Here is a 21,101-nt window from a genome sequence, read left to right as displayed (position 1 = left end):
GACTCCCATGTCACTCGTGTCCCCCGTGTAATTATAACTGTAATGTCCGTCTTAAAGCTTAAAGTCTCAAAAGTGTGCTATGAACTAAGTCAGCATGTAACTATGTAAATAACTTGCGTGTCCCAATGTCCGCTGCCTTAGTCCCGGCAGTGCGGGCCTACGCCATCTCTGCTTAGATAGGGCGCCCCCTGTGCTCCGACCAGTCCAGAGTATTGGTGATTTCTGCTTTGCTTGAGTATGGCTTCCTTTGTGGAGTAAAAGTGCCATCGGATTATGATATCTCTAGGTGGGCTATTTTGTGGACCCTTGGCACGCAAAGCTCTGTGGATCCTGTCGATGTGCCATAAGTGTTCTGGGATCTGCGGTAGGCTGGCGAGAAAGCACTCCGCCATTACGCGTTCCAGTTCGCCATCTTGTACTTCTTCTGGAAGGCCGCGTACGCGCATGTTGTTGCGCCTCGTTCTATTGGAGCTGTCTTCTAGTTCCATTTCTAGCTCAGCTACTCGGGTCAGGAGCGCATTGGTGGCAGTGGTAGTGGCATTATGTGCTGTGACCACATCCTCCAGCCTGCTTTCCAGGGCCTCTGTACGGATACCTATGGCCTGGATTTCGGCCTTCACTTCCCTGGCTGATCTCTCTATTTCTTCCGCCAAGTACCCCTTTACCTCCTCCAGGGAGTGTAGTAGTGCGCTCTGCGGGTCCTCAGCATGTCCGCAAAGCGATGCCGGTGTTGCTGGGGGGCTCGGGGATGGTGCGCCCGCTGGGCTTTCTGCTCCGTGTGTTTCACGTGGCGCTTGTCTAATGGCGGACAGCATGTCCGCGACGGAGGGGTTATCCCCTCTCTGTTTCTTCGCTGCCGCTTTCCTCTGCGACATGGTTTGTGGGCGTGAGGGTTCCACTAGTGCTGGCAGTTCTCTGGGGGGACTGTGAAGTCGGTGATCGCCGGTTACTGGGCTGATTAATGAGCCTGCGGTGCGGAGCTCCGGAGTTAGGCTGCCATCACTCTCTTAAAGGAATTTAAAGGACTAATTACAAAACTCTAAATATATTTGCCAATTCATTTGTACAAAAACTTAAGATTTATATTTGTTAAGTTTTTTTGTGTCTTAAATTTATACAAAGATTGCCTTTTAAATTTCCTATATCTGCTGATATTTTATTTGGAATAGTACATTGGTCTTACATAGATCGTAACAAGTAGTATATATATTTAGAGAATTGGGGGTATTAATTGAGTTTATTCTGTTCCTTTACTATGGCTTGAAATTGCTGAAAATATCCATTGTATTATTGTACTAATTGTAATTACCAAGAGACTGCAGGGTCTGGTCATTCTCGGTCATTAATTCAGTATAGAGATCTCTTTGTTCTCTTTCTAGACACCCCCATTCTTCTTCCGAAAAGTTAACAACGTCATCAAACTGCAATGGACTCTAAAATACAAATAAATAAATTCATTAATATGAAGGCCATACAATACACACACCTCTTGTTACAAAACTCACAAATTCATTTTAGAAAATTCAGGAAAGAAAATATTGTTTTTTGGGCGAAAGAGGAGGATCAGTATTAGGAGGAGGAAAGACAAGGAGCTCAGTTTTAGAGAGATTGAGTTTCAGAAAGCGGGAGGACATCCAGTCAGAGATGGAAGAAAGGCAAGCAGTGACACGTTGCAGGACGGCAGGGGAGAGGTCCGGGGAGGAGAGATATAGCTGGGTGTCATCAGCGTACAGGTGGTAGTGGAATCCAAAAGAGGAAATAAGTTTGCCAAGAGAAGCAGTATAAAGGGAAAATAGAAGGTGTGGCGAAACCAACTTCGCCACTGTGAACTGGAGAAGCCTGGTTGCTAGCCTCCTGCCCTGCGACTATGGCCCCTGGACATATTGCACTGTAAAAACTATATTTGGGCATGTAATAGTTTATATTACTGCTACTGGGCCTTTAAGGGCCATCCGTGGACCTATTGGGACTTTTTGGGATACTGTACCTTTAAGACTGTGGAGCATATTACAGTAATACTGCCTTTAATCCTTTAATATCATGTATGTATTTATGTCTTCAGTTAACCTGGGTTATATGTATGCAGCATTCAACTGATTGTTCGGTAGAATCACTCCATTCATTGTACTGAGTGAAACTACCGAACAACCAGACCACCCAGGAATAAGTGTGCCTCCAATTACCGTTTGCAACAATGTTGCGAACGGGTAATTGGCAATCAGTGTAATGTATTCTTTGTCTTCTGGGTGGCCGCCATTCGGGAAACGAACATGTGGCGGCGGCCATCTTAAACTCCCGAACAGCGGTGTTTTGCCGTCGAGTGTCTGGAACTAAAATCGGACGCTCGACTAGGCAAACACCGCTGAGACCTCCATACTTCCAGAAGTTCGTATGGGAACTACCGAATGGCCCGCCGTTCGGTAGAAAGAACCCCACGAACTAGGGGATTCATTCGAATCCCCCTTAGGCTCCATAAACCAGGTAATTCGTCTGTGTTCATTCCCTTGTCTGTGACCGAACGCAGGGCCAAAATGCATGGAACTGTTTTCGGATACTTTACCCATGCGGTCGGTCAATACTTTAAAGTCCCATAACTCCCGAACCCTTTATCCGAATGGGCTGATTTTAACGTATGTTGTTCCTCCAGACTAGGGCTATCTGGAGACATTGGATTTGTGGATGTACCCCAAGTATTTAGGGTACATCCAAAACTTGGGTAAAACTATGTCCATGTTAATTGTGTTAACAGATAAGTTAGAGGGAGGAGATGTGTGGGTTGTACCTTAAACTGGATTGGTCTATTGTAAACCCCTCCCTTGCATGGGAGAATCTCATATAAGCCTGTGTGTGAATAAATCAGTGTTGTTGCTGTTTAACCCTGAAGCTGGAGTGTGTCTCTTTCTTGGGGGAAAGGGGACTGTATGCCGACTGCCAGGAGTGTAAGCTGTTCGTATTGCTTTTCCTGTTCGGCTGCTTCCAGGGTTCGTGTGTCTGCTGTTCGAGAGTTGGTGAATTCGTGCAGTTTGGGAGTTCGGGAAGTTGGTGCTTATAGTAGCTGCTGGTCTATCTAAAGGGGATTATCGCCTAAACTGGGTTTTATCCCCTTTTGAGCAAAACGGTCCGTTACAATTGGTGGCAAGCGGCGGGATCGTTCCTACAACTAGAGGGACAGCTACAGACAACACCATTCCTGGATTACAAAGTGAGGGCAACGCCAGTACCCGTACAGCGCCCCTATCTACAAGGAACTAACTGCAGCAGAGCAAGCATGGCACCCAGCTACACGCAGGAGGAGTTTGACAAAGAGCTGAGATCACGGCTGATTTTCCTCGGACCCAACCCCCCGGAGAAATACGTGCAGCTCGTGAGTAGACAGGTAGAAGAGTACCTACAGGTCGGAGCAGGGCAGGCACGGAAGTTGGCAAGTTGGGAGAGACCCCAGTGGCCGAGCAAGTTGCAGGGAGCTGATGGTGTCGTCCATCCTCCCCAGCGGCAGTGTGTAACCCAGGGAGCAGAAGGTGCCGTCCTTCCTCCCCAGCGGCAGTGTGTACCCCAGGGAGCTGATGGTGTTGTCCATCCTCCCCAGCGGCAGTGTGTACCCCAGGGAGCCGAAGGTGCCGTCCTTCCTCCCCAGCGGCAGTGTGTACCCCAGGGAGCTGATGGTGTCGTCCATCCTCCCCAGCGGCAGTGTGTGTCCCAGGGAGCAGAAGGTATCGTCCTTCCTCCCCAGCGGCAGTGTGTACCCCAGGGAGCTGATGGTGTCGTCCATCCTCCCCAGCGGCAGTGTGTAGCCCAGGGAGCCGAAGGTGCCGTCCTTCCTCCCCAGCGGCAGTGTGTGTCCCAGGGAGTAGAAGGTGCAGTCCTTCCTCCCCAGCGGCAGTGTGTACCCACGGGAGCTGATGGTGTCGTCCATCCTCCCCAGCGGCAGTGTGTAACCCAGGGAGCAGAAGGTGCCGTCCTTCCACCCCAGCAGCAGGACAAGAGAATGAAAGGGGAGACAGCTGGTTCCCCTTTCCACCAGCAGAGAGAATGCCAGGGAGAGGAGCCTGCTAACCCCTCTTCCCAGCGGCAGTTTACCGTCCAGCGAGAGGAGCTTGTTACACCCTCTCTCCAGCGGCAGCCTACCCCACCAAGGGGAGATGTTAAGCCCCACAACTGTGCAGATGGGACCGTAGTCTCTGCACTTCCAGCCCAAGGCGTAGGGACGGTCGGTCCTGTCCTCCAGCCACGGAGCGGTGTATCCAAAGGGGAGACAGTCGGTCTCCCCCTCCGGCAGCCGAGCTATGCACCTACAGGGGAGACAGTCAGTCTCCAACAACCAGGCTCCAACCAGACTACTCCCGTGGTAGTGCTGGCACCAGGACAGAGTACCGCTGGTCTCTGCCCACTCAGCAACCCACCAAGGCAGCGGTGTTTTGCCGTCGAGTGTCTGGAAGTAAAATCGGACGCTCGACTAGGCAAACACCGCTGAGACCTCCATACTTCCAGAAGTTCGTATGGGAACTACCGAACGGCCCGCCGTTCGGTAGAAAGAACCCCACGAACTAGGGGATTCATTCGAATCCCCCTTAGGCTCCATAAACCAGGCAATTTGTCTGTTTTCATTCCCTTGTCTGTGACCGACCGCAGGGCCAAAATGCATGGAACTGTTTTCGGATACTTTACCCATGCGGTCGGTCAATACTTTAAAGTCCCATAACTCCCGAACCCTTTATCCGAATGGGCTGATTTTAACGTATGTTGTTCCTCCAGACTAGGGCTATCTGGAGACATTGGATTTGTGGATGTACCCCAAGTATTTAGGGTACATCCAAAACTTGGGTAAAACTATGTCCATGTTAATTGTGTTAACAGATAAGTTAGAGGGAGGAGATGTGTGGGTTGTACCTTAAACTGGATTGGTCTATTGTAAACCCCTCCCTTGCATGGGAGAATCTCATATAAGCCTGTGTGTGAATAAATCAGTGTTGTTGCTGTTTAACCCTGAAGCTGGAGTGTGTCTCTTTCTTGGGGGAAAGGGGACTGTATGCCGACTGCCAGGAGTGTAAGCTGTTCGTATTGCTTTTCCTGTTCGGCTGCTTCCAGGGTTCGTGTGTCTGCTGTTCGAGAGTTGGTGAATTCGTGCAGTTTGGGAGTTCGGGAAGTTGGTGCTTATAGTGGCTGCTGGTCTATCTAAAGGGGATTATCGCCTAAACTGGGTTTTATCCCCTTTTGAGCAAAACGGTCCGTTACACAAGGAGACCAAGGACAGAGGCTTGGGGGACTCCAACCGAGACAGGACGAGGGGAGGAGGTATAATTAGAAAAAGAGACACTGAATGAGCGTTGGGAATGATAAAAAGAAAACCATGAGAGGACAGAGTCACAGAGACCAAGTGATTGAAGAGTTTGAAGAAGGAGAGCATGATCAACGGTGTCAAAGGCCGCTGGATTTAGCTGTGATTAGGTCGTTAGTAACTTTGATAAGTGCAGTCTCTGTAGAGTGGAGAGGGTGGAAGCCAGATTGAAGGGGGTCAAGGAGAGAGTTGGAATTGAGGAAATGAGACACACGGGTAAAGACAATTCTTTCCAGAAGCTTTGAGGAAAAAGGGAGCAGGGATATGGGACGGTAGTTAGAGGGGGTGGACGGGTCGAGGGATGGTTTTTTTTTAGTATAGGTACTACAGTGGCATGTTTAAGGTCAGCAGGGACGATGCCAGAAGAGAGAGAGCAGTTGAAGATGTGTGTTAAAGAAGGCACGAGACAAGTGGAGAGAGATCTGATAAGGTGAGATGGGACAGGATCGAGTGGGCAAGTGGTGGGGTGAGAGGAGCAAAGAAGAGCAGCCACCTCTTGGTCAGTAGCTGGGGAGAATGTCTGAAGGGTAGGAAAGGCATGATCTATGTGTGGTTGAGAAACAGAATGGCAAGGAGGGGAGAATTCTTTCCTTAGCTGTTCAATCTTGTCAGTGAAGTAACATGCAAAGTTATCAGCAGTAAGGTTAGTTTGGGGGGTGGCCACAGCAGGGCGAAGAAGAGAATTAAAGGTGTCAAAGAGACGCCTGGGGTTACGGGAGCATGAACTAATGGAGAGGAAAAGTAGGACTGTTTGGCAAGGGCAAGGGCTGCACTGTATGAACACAATATGAATCTATAATGGAGAAAGTCTGACTTGGTGCGAGACTTCGTCCAGGAGCGTTCAGCACAGCGGGAGCATCTTTGCAGTTAGCGCGTTGATTTAGTATGCCACGGTTGGGGCCGGGTCCTCCTTGAGGTGCTTGTTTAGAGTGGCGTTGCATCGTTCAAGGCAGATGTAAGAGTAGAGTTATATGTGGAGATGGCCAGTGAAGGACAGGAGAGGGAAGGGATGGACAGCAGTTGTGAATCAATGTCAGCTGACAACTGCTGGAGATCAAGAGAATTAAGGTCCCTCCTGAGTTGAGGAGGGTTAGGTTGAGGTTGTTGGGTGAGGGGGTACGCGAGAGCAAATGATAAGAGGTGGTGATCAGAGAGTGGAAATGGAGTGTTGCAGAAATTAGATATAAGGTTAGGTTAGTTATGCTGGGTTGGTTTTATATTATTAAATGGACACTCCAGGCTCCCACACACGTTAGATGCACTGTGTAGGTTAGGTTACATTTAGTTATAGTGGCTGGGTTTATATTATTAAAGGGACACTCCAGGCTCCCACACACATTAGGTGCACTGTGTAGGTTAGGTTACAGTTAGTTATACTGGGTGGGTTTATATTATTAACGGGACACTCCAGGCTCCCACACACGTTAGATGCACTGTGTAGGTTAGGGTACAGTTATACTGGGTGGGTTTATATTATTAAAGGGACACTCCAGGCTCCCACACACGTTAGATGCACTGTGTAGATTAGGTTACATTTAGTTATAGTGGCTGGGTTTATATTATTAAAGGGACACTCCAGGCTCCCACACACGTTAGGTGCACTGTGTAGGTTAGGTTACAGTTAGTTATACAGTACTGGATTTATATTATTAAAGAAATGATCCAGGCTCCCCCACACGTTAGGTGCACTGTGTAGGTTAGTTTACAGCTTGTTATACTGGGTGGGTTTATATTATTAAAGGGACACTCCCGGCTCCCACACATGTTAAATGCACTGTGTAGGTTAGGTTACAGTTAGTTATACTGGGTGGGTTTATATTATTAAAGGTACACTCCCGGCTCCCACACACGTTTGATGCACTGTGTAGGTTAGGTTACAGTTAGTTATACTGGGTGGGTTTATATTATTAAAGAAATGCTCCAGGCTCCCCCACACGTTAGGTGCACTGTGTAGGTTAGTTTACAGCTTGTTATACTGGGTGGGTTTATATTATTAAAGGGACACTCCCGGCTCCCACACATGTTAAATGCACTGTGTAGGTTAGGTTACAGTTATACTGGGTGGGTTTATATTATTAAAGAAATGCTCCAGGCTCCCACACACGTTAGATACACTGTGTAGGTTAGGTTACAGTTAATTATACTGGGTGGGTTTATATTATTAAAGGGACACTCCCGGCTCCCACACATGTTAAATGCACTGTGTAGGTTAGGTTACAGTTATACTGGGTGGGTTTATATTATTAAAGGGACACTCAGGCTCCCATATGCCAGATTGTAGGTTTGTGGGGTCAATAAATCTGCTATAATGCAGCCCTTGACAGCTAATCATTAGTGGATCAACCAACCTATTTTTAAATGTACTCAGGTCAATTTAACGTGTGATCGGAGGGTAATAGTCTTGCAGACTAACCTCATTCATAAGGTGAATGATCCCTAGTACCAGCTTCATGATTCGTCCCATTGCCAGCCTCTTTCCATCAGTTCTCTTGTCAAGAGACAGACAAAGCCCATTTTCCGCAGGTACCAGTGCATTACCCTATAATGAAGACATAAATAATATCCAGCACATGGGGTCATCCTACATCAATCCATTCCCCAGCATCACTTTATAGACTTACGGCCATTTTGTCACCATGAGTTAGTGAATAAGTAAAAAAAAAAGGGAAAGGTAGCGCTACCATCCAATAAAAAATATATACAGATGAGGATTAAAAAAACAAAACAAAAAACAGTGCAGCAAAAACATCACCCAAGTGCGCAGTCACAAAAAGCACTTAATACATACGTACAATAAAAAATTGAATAAGGTGATCGCGCGCACACCATGGTATATAATGTTCGGGATACAGGTATAAAAAATTACCAATGCACTGTAAACATAAAAGACCATCATAGGGCAATATGTATACAATATATATATATTTTTTTCATCATCTGGCCCTCCGGAAAGACAGTTAAATTCTTCTGTATAAGGATTCAGGAACCAGATGGATACAGGTAAAACTTTTATTAAACACAAATATAATAAAAGCAAGCACAACGCTTTTCGACCATAAGCATAGATCTTCCTCAGCTGCATGTAAATACACAAGTGGGCAAACGCCCTTATATACCATTATAAAAATCATAACAAGTGTGTTCATTACTATACAAAAACACTCCCCTGTCCATATATGGAAGATGTCCCTTGCAGTTCCGCCCTACTCAATATGGAGGATGGGCCATTCCGTCCATTATAGACACTCGTGACCCTCCCAAGATGGCCGCGAGTCCATTCCGGACCACGATAACCAAATACTTGCATTGATGACATAACTTCCGGTGACGCGATCATCATGCGTACGTGGCTTGTCTTCGCGGCGGATGTTGGTGACGTCTTTCCAGTATCCATGCATTCCACCTCCGATCCACATATAAGGTTCACCCACAATGAAAATGGATGAAGTTCAACTTCCTGTGTGATCCGAACGTCCCATAGTTTCAATATGTCAGTAGAATTCAGAGTAAAGTTCATAGATCACCATATTGGATAAGGGCATTGTGGCGGAACCAGCCCCACCACTTGTGCCTGGAGAGGACTGCTTGCCAGCCTCTTGCCCTGGGATGTATTGCCCTTCTAGGAACGGATTTGGGCATGTTGTATTGTATTATGCTGCTGCTGGCCCTTTAAGAACCATCTGGGGACATACTGTGGAGTTACTGGGTGGCCACCATTTCATGTATCAGAGGCACATGGTGAGAACAATGGATGAAGCACATGGTGAGAACAATGGATGGCGGCCATTTTAACTCACAGACACTGTTGTGACTTTTCTACACAGTGCCATCTCGCCGGTATTTGGTGCACAAAGACATTGTGCAGTAGTTTTAAACTATACAACAGGGGACACATTATACAGTAATTATTTTTTATATAATCTGTATATGTTCTGCGGAATCTGCATTAAACTGTATCTTCCAAACTACTGAATGGATCTGGGTGAATTATGGATATGTGGTTCACCCAGATCCTCTGGTTCTGAGGATATACTTTTTATGGGGTTATTGCATGTTTTGGGGTCCCTGTGATATGTTTTATAAAACTGTATTCCTCTGCCTGTGATAATTATATTACCCATTGTGTTCAGTAATCATATCACAGGCAGAGGGGAGGATTTTGTGTGGGAGTGTCTGTGTGTATTGTACGGATTCATTGGTTGTTCTGTTTGTGGATTGGGAATAAAAGAGGCTGTATGTGCCAGTACAGTCTGTTCTCCTTGACCTCAAAACGAAGTGTTGTCTCGTTATTGGGGGAATTGGATTGTATGCTGATTGCCAGGAGTGTAAGCTGATTGTATGCTTTTCCTGTTCAGCTGTTTACAGCATTCATATGCTTGAGAGCATTCGTATGCTGCTCCGGTTCGGTGGTTGTGGTGTCTGCTGCAGTGCTTGGAGTCCTCAGGAAGCGCTAGGAGCATCCTTCAATGGAGGTACCCAGTCGGGGTGCCCGTCGATCCGTTACAGGCATAATAAGGGAAAAAAGCATTCAGGGCATAAAACAGTAAATTAGTCATAAAATAATCATGGAAAGAAAACAAAACCCCCACACCTTAATACTGGAACTAGAGAAGAAAACAAAAATGTCCCTAAAAGGTGTATAATATAAAAACCTTTTAATATTAAAAAGGAATAAGCATCTTAAAAAAAGGTTTCTTAGAGAAGTGATCCAATCTCAATATTTAGCCCTTTATGGCACAAAGTTTGCAGCTCAAAAATCCAATTGATTTCTTTTTTATTTAAATGAAAAACACTATTGCCTCCCCTCCAATGAGTTAACTTTCTCAATTGCCATAAATTCCATTATTATGTTCGGCACACTGTGATTTAAAATCCGATTAATATTTCTGAAAGCCACATGTGCATCTCAGAAGATAAATTGAATTTTTAGACTCACATATGATAAAAGATTTAATATTAAAATCCTTTCTTGTTGTTGTAGATATAACATTTTCTTTTTTCTTAGTAATAAAAGTAATTTTACAAGCATTGCAATTGACACATTGGTAGAAAAGCCCTTTGTTTTTTGGACCAATCCTCCAGAAAATGATTTCCTTTTACTTTTTCAACATAACTAGAAATTAAAATGTTTCAAATGTTTTGCCCTTCTGAAAATGAATTTTAGTTTGTCTCCTTTAAAATCCTGAATATCCTGCTCTTGTCTCAGTATGTGCTAATTTTTATTTACAATTCTTTTTAGAACGCCGATGTTACTACAGTAAATAAAATTGGGTGGAATGTGTTTGTCTTCAATTATTGTGTCGCTTTTTCTATATTGTAATAATTGTGATCGATCAAATTCATTGATCTCATCAATGTTTTTTGGGAGACTAAGCTCATTATAACCTTTTTGCACAAATAGCTTTTTATTTAAAGAAGATTGATTAATAAAGTCTGTCTGGTCCGAACACTTTCTCTTCAATCTTAAGAATTGGCCTTTAGGAATATTTTGTAGCCATGGCTGATGATGGCAGCTACTAGTAGCTACAGATCTATGAACTTTACTCTGAACTCTACCGACATATTGAGACTATGGGACGTTCGGATCACACAGGATGTTGGACTTCAGAAATTTTCATTGTGGGTGATCCTTGGATGTGGATCGCATGGATACTGGAAATACATCACCTACATCCGCCGCGAAGACAAGCCATGGACGCATGATGATCGCGTCACCGAGTGTTACGTAATTGATGGAAGTATTTGGCTATTGTGGTCTGGAATGGACCAGCGGCCATCTTGGGAGGGTCACGAGTGTCTATAACGGACGGCATGGCCCATCCTCCATATTGAGTGGGGCGGAACTGCAAGGGACATCTTCCATATATGGACAGGGGAGTGTTTTTGTATAGTAATGAACACACTTGTTCCGATTTTTGTAATGGTATATAAGGGCGTTTGCCCGCTTGTGTATTTACATGCAGCTGAGGAAGATCTATGCTTATGGTCGAAAAGCGTTGATGGCTGATGATGGCAACTACTAGTGGCTACAGATCTATGCACTTTACCTGTATCCATCTGTTTCCTGAAGCCTTACACAGAAGAATTTCACTAGCTTTCTAGAGGGCTGGATGATGAAAATATACCTGTCTTCAACATCAGATTACTGATGAATCTGCCTGCGTAGTTTAGAGCTGACTTATATTGGCTCTAAATATTGTGAGTGTTTGAAGTTATTTAAACTATATGCTTTTATTGTATACATATTGCCCTATGATGGTCTTTTATGGTTACAGTGCATAGGTAATTTTATATACCTGTATCCCGAACATTTGATACCATTGTTTTCACACTCACAGTCTGCGTGTCACGCTGCAGTATCATCCTCCCACAGTCACCATGTCATCCTGCAGTATAACACTGCCATAGTCACTTCCCAACATTAGCATATAACCAAAGGTCGATCGATCACAGAGTATCACTCTATCACAATGTGACATCCTGTCTTGCAGGGTCACTCTGTCCTTACTGATACTATAACATACCTCAGTGGTCAAAAGATGTATGATTGCAAGGGCATGTTTCACCACTCTCTGAGACAGAGCTTTTCCAGAAGAAGAGATCCCAACAAAAGAATCGGAATGGTCAGTAGTTGCCATGGAAAATCTTCAGTGAGGATCTAAAACCAGGACAGCTCATTAGTCTTAATATAGAACATGATAACATTCCCAATTCGTTCACATTTTGTTTTACTTCACCTAATAAATGATAAAGCATTAAATGGGGTAACTAACTGACTTGCACTTATGTGTGGTTGATGCTTACATATTCCAAACATGCACAAAACCTATGTACAATCTTCAGACCAAGTGCTTCCACCACATACGCTATATACGGCGCCCTCCTCATACACACACACACACACACACTACATGTACACCACCGCCCCCCAATATAAGGTGCTCCCTTCATACACTCCATATACCGTGCTCCCCCACAATACACCCTATATATGATGCTCCCCCCACCATACACTCTATATATGATGCTCCCCCCACCATACACCCTATATTTGATGCTCCCCCCACCATACACCCTATATTTGATGCTCCCCCCACCATACACCCTATATATGATGCTCCCCCCACCATACACCCTATATATGATGCTCCCCCCACCATACACCCTATATATGATGCTCCCCCACCATACACTCTATATATGATGCTCCCCCACCATACACCCTATATTTGATGCTCCCCCCACCATACACCCTATATTTGATGCTCCCCCCACCATACACCCTATATATGATGCTCCCCCCACCATACACCCTATATATGATGCTCCCCCCACCATACACCCTATATATGATGCTCCCCCCACCATACACCCTATATATGATGCTCCCCCCACCATACACCCTATATATGATGCTCCCCCCACCATACACCCTATATATGATGCTCCCCCCACCATACACCCTATATATGATGCTCCCCCCACCATACACCCTATATATGATGCTCCCCCCACCATACACCCTATATATGATGCTCCCCCCACCATACACCCTATATATGATGCTCCCCCCACCATACACCCTATATATGATGCTCCCCCCACCATACACCCTATATATGATGCTCCCCCCACCATACACCCTATATATGATGCGCCCCCACCATACACCCTATATATAGCCTAACATAGCCCGCATCCGCCCCTTTCTTGCACCAGATACTACCAAGGAGCTTGTCCATGCTCTAGTAATTTCCCGCATGGATTATTGTAACCCTCTCCTGATTGGTCTTCCCAATAGCCGTACTGCACCCCTACAGTCCGTAATGAACGCTGCTGCTAGATTGATTTTCCTCTCTAGTCGTTTCTCTCACACCTCACCCCTCTGCCAGTCCTTACATTGGCTTCCTGTATGCTATAGGAGTCAATTCAAGGTACTAACTCACACCTATAAAGCACTGAACAACTCTATCCCCTCTTATATCTCCTCACAGATCCATAGGTATGTCCCTTCTCGGTCTCTCCGCTCTGCCCGTGACCACCTCCTGTCCGTTGTCCGCACTCGTACGGCCAACTCGCGCTTGCAGGACTTCTCGCGGGCGGCTCCCTTCCTATGGAATAGCCTGCCAACCGCCATCAGACTCTCCCCTAGTCTTGCATCTTTTAAGAAGTGCCTTAAAACCCATCTCTTTAGGAAAGCTTATGGCCTCCAAGACTAACCCCTACCTCACATACCCTCTCCTAAAGGGCAGCCCACCTTATTTGATTGCAAATTCCTGTCCTAATGTGTTTTACACCCCACCTCCTATAGAATGTAAGCTCAATTGAGCAGGGTCCTCTTCAACCTATTGTTCCTGTAAGTTTATTTGTAATTGTCCTATTTATAGCTAAATCCCCTCTCATGATATTGTAAAGCGCTACGGAATCTGTTGGCGCTATATAAATGGCAATAATAAATAAATAAATAAAATAAATATATGATGCTCCCCCACCATACACTCTATATATGATGCTCCCCCCACCATACACCCTATATATGATGCTTCCCCCACCATACACCCTATATATGATGCTCCCCCCTCCATACACCCTATATATGATGCTCCCCCCACCATACACCCTATATATGATGCTTCCCCCACCATACACCCTATATATGATGCTCCCCCCACCATACACCCTATATATGATGCTCCCCCCACCATACACCCTATATATGATGCTCCCCCCACCATACACCCTATATATGATGCTCCCCCCATACACCCTATATATGATGATCCCACCACCATACACCCTATATATGATGCTCCCCCCACCATACACCCTATATATGATGCTCCCCCCATACACGCTATATATGATGCTCCCCCCCATACACCCTATATATGATGCTCCCCCCCATACACCCTATATATGATGCTCCCCCCATACACCCTATATATGATGCCCCCCCATACACTCTATATATGATGCTCCCCCCACCATACACCCTATATATGATGCTCCCCCACCATACACCCTATATATGATGCCCCCCCCACCATACACCCTATATATGATGCTCCCCCCCACCATACACCCTATATATGATGCCCCCCCACCATACACCCTATATATGATGCTCCCCCCCATTCCCTCTATATATGATGCTCCCCCCCATACACCCTATATATGACGCTCCCCCCCATTCCCTCTATATATGATGCTCCCCCCATACACCCTATATATGATGATCCCCCCACCATACACTCTATATATGATGCTCCCCCCACCATACACCCTATATATGATGCTCCCCCCCATTCCCTCTATATATGATGCTCCCCCCTCTATATATGATGCTCCCCCTCTATATATGATGCTCCCCCCATTCCCTCTATATATGATGCTCCCCCCTCTATATATGATGCTCCCCCTCTATATATGATGCTCCCCCCTCTATATATGATGCTCCCCCCTCTATATATGATGCTCCCCCCTCTATATATGATGCTCCCCCCATTCCCTCTATATATGATGCTCCCCCCCCCATACACCCTATATATGATGCTCCCCCCCATACACCCTATATATGATGCTCCCCCCCATTCCCTCTATATATGATGCTCCCCCCATACACCCTATATATGATGATCCCCCCACCATACACTCTATATATGATGCCCCCCCCCCACCATACACCCTATATATGATGCTCCCCCCCATTCCCTCTATATATGATGCTCCCCCCTCTATATATGATGCTCCCCCCTCTATATATGATGCTCCCCCCCATTCCCTCTATATATGATGCTCCCCCCTCTATATATGATGCTCCCCCCCATTCCCTCTATATATGATGCTCCCCCCCCCATACACCCTATATATGATGCTCCCCCCATTCCCTCTATATATGATGCTCCCCCCATACACCCTATATATGATGATCCCCCCCATTCCCTCTATATATGATGCTCCCCCCTCTATATATGATGCTCCCCCCTCTATATATGATGCTCCCCCCCATTCCCTCTATATATGATGCTCCCCCCTCTATATATGATGCTCCCCCCCATTCCCTCTATATATGATGCTCCCCCCCCCATACACCCTATATATGATGCTCCCCCCATTCCCTCTATATATGATGCTCCCCCCATACACCCTATATATGATGATCCCCCCACCATACACTCTATATATGATGCTCCCCCCCCCACCATACACCCTATATATGATGCTCCCCCCCATTCCCTCTATATATGATGCTCCCCCCTCTATATATGATGCTCCCCCCCATACACCCTATATATACACGACGCTCCTTACACCACTCACTCTATGTACGGCGCTAATCTGTGCGAAATAAACATAAATAATCCGAATAAACCGATATTTTCACAAACAAACTTCACAGTTCTTCAGACCCAATTATTCAGGAATACCCGTAGTGGAACGCACGGCTCTTCCTGTTACCTACAATGGAACGCATTGCATTTCCTGTTACCTACAATGGAACGCACGACACTTCCTATTACCTACAATGGAACGCACGGTGATGGAACACACGACACTTCCTGTTACCTACAATGGAACGCACGGAACTTCCGGTTACCCGCGATGAAACGCACTGTACTTCCTGTTGCCCACGATGGAACACACTGTACTTCCTATACAATGTTCTCTGAAACGCAGCGCACTTCCGGTTGTCTTCTCTCAGGAACACTCCGCTCTTTCGGTAATGTGTACAATGGTTCCGGTTGGTTCCCGACCGGCGGAGAGCTTTTCTGCTACCCACTCCCCAAATTCAGTATTTAATAAAAGATAAAATCTCTATAAAATCATCACAATGACTATCTCGGAATTTCAGAGCCCAGCACACACAGAACACATTAGAAGACAAATTAGGGACAGTCCATGTAATCCCCAATATTATCCCCTAATTCATATAATCCCCAATATTACCCCCTAATTCATGTATTCCCCGATATTACCCCCTAATTCATATAATCCCCAATATTACCCCCTAATTCATATAATCCCCAATATTACCCCCTAATTCATATAATCCCCAATATTACCCCTAATTCATGTAATCCCCAATATTACCCCTAATTCATATAATCCCCAATATTACCCCCTAATTCATATAATCCCCGATATTACCCCCTAATTCATGTAATCCCCAATATTACCCCCTAATTCATATAATCCCCGATATTACCCCCTAATTCATGTAATCCCCAATATTACCCCCTAATTCATATAATCCCCAATATTACCCCCTAATTCATATAATCCCAATATTACCCCTAATTCATGTAATCCCCAATATTATCCCATAATTCATATAATCCCCAATATTACCCCCTAATTCATATAATCCCCAATATTACCCCCTAATTCATATAATCCCCAATATTACCCCTAATTCATGTAATCCCCAATATTATCCCCTAATTCATATAGTCCCCAATATTACCCCCTAATTCATATAGTCCCCAATATTACCCCCTAATTCATATAATCCCCAATATTACCCCCTAATTTATATAATCCTCAATAATACCCCCTAATTCATTACCCACTAATTCATGTAATCCCCGATATCATCCCCTAATTCATATAATCCCCAATATTACCCCCTAATTCATGTATTCCCCGATATTATCCCCTAATTCATATAATCCCCAATATTACCACCTAATTCATATAATCCCCAATATTACCCCCTAATTCATATAATCCCCAATATTACCCCATAATTCATGTAATCCCCGATTTTACCCCCTAATTCATATAATAACCGATATTATCCCCTAATTCATATAATCCCCGATATTACCCCCTAATTCATATAATCCCCGATATTACCCCCTAATTCATGTAATCCCCAATATTACCCCCTAATTCATATAATCCCCAATATTATCCCCTAATTCATGTAATCCCCAATATTACCCCCTAATTCATATAATCCCAGATATTACCCCCTAATTCATATAATCCCCAATATTACCCCCTTATTCATGTATTCCCCGATATTACCCCCTAATTCATATAATCCCCAATATTACCCCCTAATTCATGTAATCCCCGATATTACCCCCTAATTCATGTAATCCCCAATATTACCCCCTAATTCATGTATTACCCAATATTACCCCCTAATTCATGTAATCCCCAATATTACCCCCTAATTCATATAATCCCCAATATTACCCCCTAATTCATATAATCCCCGATATTACCCCCTAATTCATGTATTCCCCGATATTACCCCCTAATTCATGTAATCCCCGATATTACCCCCTAATTCATGTAATCCCTGATATCACCCCCTAATAAAAATTCCTTCTTGACCCCAGTCAGATTTATCCTCAAGCAGTTATTACCCTACATTGAAAGATTATATCCTTGAATATTCTGTTTTTGCAAGTATGCATCCAGTAGCTGTTTGAACATCTGTATGGACTCTGATAAAACCACCTCTTCAGGCTGAGAATTCCACACCCTGATTGTTCTTAGAGTAAAAAAACCTTTCCTTTGCCTTAGACGAAATCTTCTTTCTTCCAGTCTAAACGCATGGCCTCGTGTTCTATGTAAAGTCCGGTTTGTGAATAGGTTTCCACACAATGGTTTGTATTGGCCCTGAATATATTTGTATAATGTTATCATATCCCCTCTCAGGCGACGTTTTTCTAAACTAAATAGGTTTAAATTTGTTAACCTTTCTTTTTTATTTATTGTGCAGGTAGGTACATGACATTTCTAGACGCCACAACAGCGTTCATATAGATATGCATACAAGTTTGTTCGTGGCATTAGTAAGTGCACATTTTTTTGGGAGGGGGGTTTAAACAAATTCGAGATAACAGGCTGAACAATGGTTAACAGTTACTGCACTGTAGTTTAGCACGCAAGTGAGTTAAAATGAAGTTACTATGTACTATCACCGTATAGTATGAGCGTTAACCTACAAGTCTGGGTTAAAACAGTCATTGCCGAGTAGTTAATGTAACATGCTTATAATACAGGAAACATGACTGATGAATCATTCTTGGGAAACGGCAGACATGAGAGTGTTAATAGAATAGGTTAGATTAGGTAGCGCGGTGTACTATAGGAATAGATCAATCAGTATGAAGGGGAGCATAAGCATATAACAGGCATGTGTACAAATGCTATTGATGATTATAGATTTAAGGTGTTCTAAACAAAGGAATAAAAACACAAATAAAAGTGAATGCAATCTAAGTTATAACATGTTAGCAAGGTAAAGCTGGCTGATACCATGGCTACACTTAGTTTGGTATGATTCTACACAGGACATTTAGCCAATGCCACTTAGAGTCCAGGTCTGATGAGGTAGCATGGTACCGGGTTCTGCCCCCCTTCCTTGCTCTTTCCGTGTGCGGCGTCGAACTTGGAAAGATGGTGACCTCCATGGGCCCGGTGTTCTTGGGTCGCAGCATAGTGGCTAGCTGATCAGAGGTGCCACATTTTGACATACTGAGGGACGCCTTGGGATTGTCCAGTTTTGTTTGTCACCGCTTGTGTAGGTATATGTGCCCAGGTTGGCGCGGTCTGCTTCCCACCTGCGTGTTTGTCCGTGTTTGCGCCGTCGGACGCCCGCCTAAAATGTCTGCTGTGGGACACTGTAGTAGCTTCGTCGGGTCGTCGGGCGGATCCACGAGGCCACTGTCCGGGCCGCTTGATGGTGGGGCATACCCCGACTGTGCATCATCTCGTAGAAGGCCGAGCAGAGCCGGTCGAGGGGCTCTAGGGAGTTAGGCTTCAGACTGCTGCTCGTGGTCTCTCTCTGTGGCTGCTGACGGGCGGCCATCTTGGACGCGCTCCGACTGCCCCTCGCTTATTCCGTGTATTTATTTCAGCTAGCTTGCTGTCTACGTTCGTCCACTTGTCTTGCGGGGACCGGGATGACCTCCACCGGTCCAGGTTGGGGGGGTTAGGAGGTTAGCTGTGGTTGCTGGTGTATGCGGTGTCGGAGAGAGCGGCCGCCTCTCTCCGGCTCCCGCTCCGGCAGGCCTCAGATTGTTTTCAATATGCCCCGACAGGCTCCCAAAGGGTATCCCCTGAGACCTCGGTGCACCTCCAACGTGGGTAGCACACCTCGGGATGTCCTTGGGCTGTATAGCCGCCGCTAGTGCCCTCTGTTTCACTCGCCCGCCAGGAGCTCTTACCCGGTGCGTCTGTTCGGCATGGCGGTCAGACTCCGCCCCCCGTTAACCTTTATTCATAGCTGATATGTTCCATTTCTTTTATTAATTTAGTAGCCCGCCTCTGCACTTTTTCTAGTGCCATAATATCCTTCTTTAAAACAGGTGCCCAAAATTGCACAGCATATTCAGTATGTGGTCTTACCAGTGATTTATAAAGAGGCAAAATGATATTCTCGTCCCGAGAATGAATGCCCTTTTTCATGCATGACAATACCTTACTGGCCTTGGCCACTGCTGATTGACATTGCACATTGTTGCATAGTTTGTTGTCTATAACAATTCCCAAGTCCTTTTTGTGTGTTGTTAATCCTAATTCGCTTCTATTAAGGGTTTACGTTGCTTGTGTATTCTTTACGCCGAAGTGCATAACTTTGCATTTTTCAACATTAAATTTCATCTGCCATTCGAGTGCCCAGTCCCCCATTCTATCTAAATCCCTCTGCAGCAAAGTAATATCTTGCTCACATTGTATTGTTTTACAAAGTTTTGTGTCATCTGCAAACACTGAAACATGACTTTCAATGCTGTCTTCAAGATTATTTATAAACATGTTAAATAGAAGGGGTCCCAGAACAGACCCCTGAGGGACACCACTTGCCACCTCTGTCCAGCTTGAAAATTTACCATTAATGACAACTCTTTGTACTCTGTTTTTAAGCCAATGTTCTACCCAAGAACAAGCATTTTCATCTAGACCGATTTCCTTGAGCTTGAACACTAATCTATTGTGTGGAACTGTATCAAATGCCTTGGCAAAATCCAAATAGATCACATCCACTGCAACACCCTGATCTATACTTCTACTTACTTCTTCGTAGAATGCAATCAAGTTAGTTTGACATGACCTGTGCTTCATAAAACCGTGCTGATTTTTGCTGATAACCATGTTCTTCTCAAGGAATTCTTGAATATTATCCCTTAATAACCTTTCAAATAGTTTACCAGCCACAGAAGTTAAGCTCACTGGTCTATAATTTCCAGGCAAGGATTTTGAACCCTTTTTGAATATAGGAACAACATCTGCCTTCCTCCAATCCTCCGGAACACTTCCTGAAAGAAAGGAATCTTGAAAGATTAAAAACAGAGGTTCACTTATTTCTACACTTAGTTCTCTAAGTACACATGGATGGATACCGTCAGGCCCTGGAGCTTTGTTTATATTAACTTTCTTTAGTTGCTGCAGCACCTTGTCTTGAGTTAACCAATTTGTGGGGATATTTATGGGATGATAATAGTAAACAGTTGAGAATTGCTCACTATTTCAATTCTCTCAGATCTCAAAGATCGTTATCATGTAAGTGAAATGTATTCCATATAAATAAAATCACAATTTGTTTTAAAAATAGATACAATTTATTGTGACAAATTAAATAATAATAATAATAAGTAACATGTGTGATAATAATCAATGAATATTCAGTATAACATGAGTATGCAATACAAATGGCAATACATTCCAATGGCTGACACAGTAAAATCTACAGCATCAGCTGATTGAGACATGATTTATGACGGTGCTTCACAGAGAAAGAAAGTGAAAG

The 21,101-nt window shown here is 44.6% G+C and overlaps 1 protein-coding gene across 2 annotated transcripts in view; it reads right to left on the bottom strand.

Annotated features, from left to right (window-relative positions):
* The window catches only part of LOC134601056 (zinc finger protein 182-like), a 108,546-nt gene extending 92,755 nt beyond the window's left edge, over positions 1–15,791 (bottom strand). The window contains exons 1-4 of one of the 2 annotated variants that reach the window (XM_063445477.1): positions 15,656–15,791; positions 11,860–11,993; positions 7,749–7,874; positions 1,310–1,433 (exon numbers count right to left, since the gene is read on the bottom strand). In XM_063445477.1, the coding sequence (XP_063301547.1) occupies positions 1,310–1,433; positions 7,749–7,874; positions 11,860–11,973 (364 nt within the window). In that variant the 5' untranslated portion in view covers positions 11,974–11,993; positions 15,656–15,791. The remainder of the gene's footprint in view (positions 1–1,309; positions 1,434–7,748; positions 7,875–11,859; positions 11,994–15,655) is intronic. The other variant, XM_063445486.1, reaches the window with a different exon arrangement.
* Between the last annotated feature and the right edge of the window lie 5,310 nt (positions 15,792–21,101).

The sequence above is a fragment of the Pelobates fuscus genome, chromosome 1 (assembly GCF_036172605.1).
Source record: "Pelobates fuscus isolate aPelFus1 chromosome 1, aPelFus1.pri, whole genome shotgun sequence".
In the NCBI taxonomy this organism is placed as follows: domain Eukaryota; kingdom Metazoa; phylum Chordata; class Amphibia; order Anura; family Pelobatidae; genus Pelobates; species Pelobates fuscus.
Note: the sequence above shows the minus strand (reverse complement) of the source record. Positions and strands in the feature narration are given on the sequence as shown.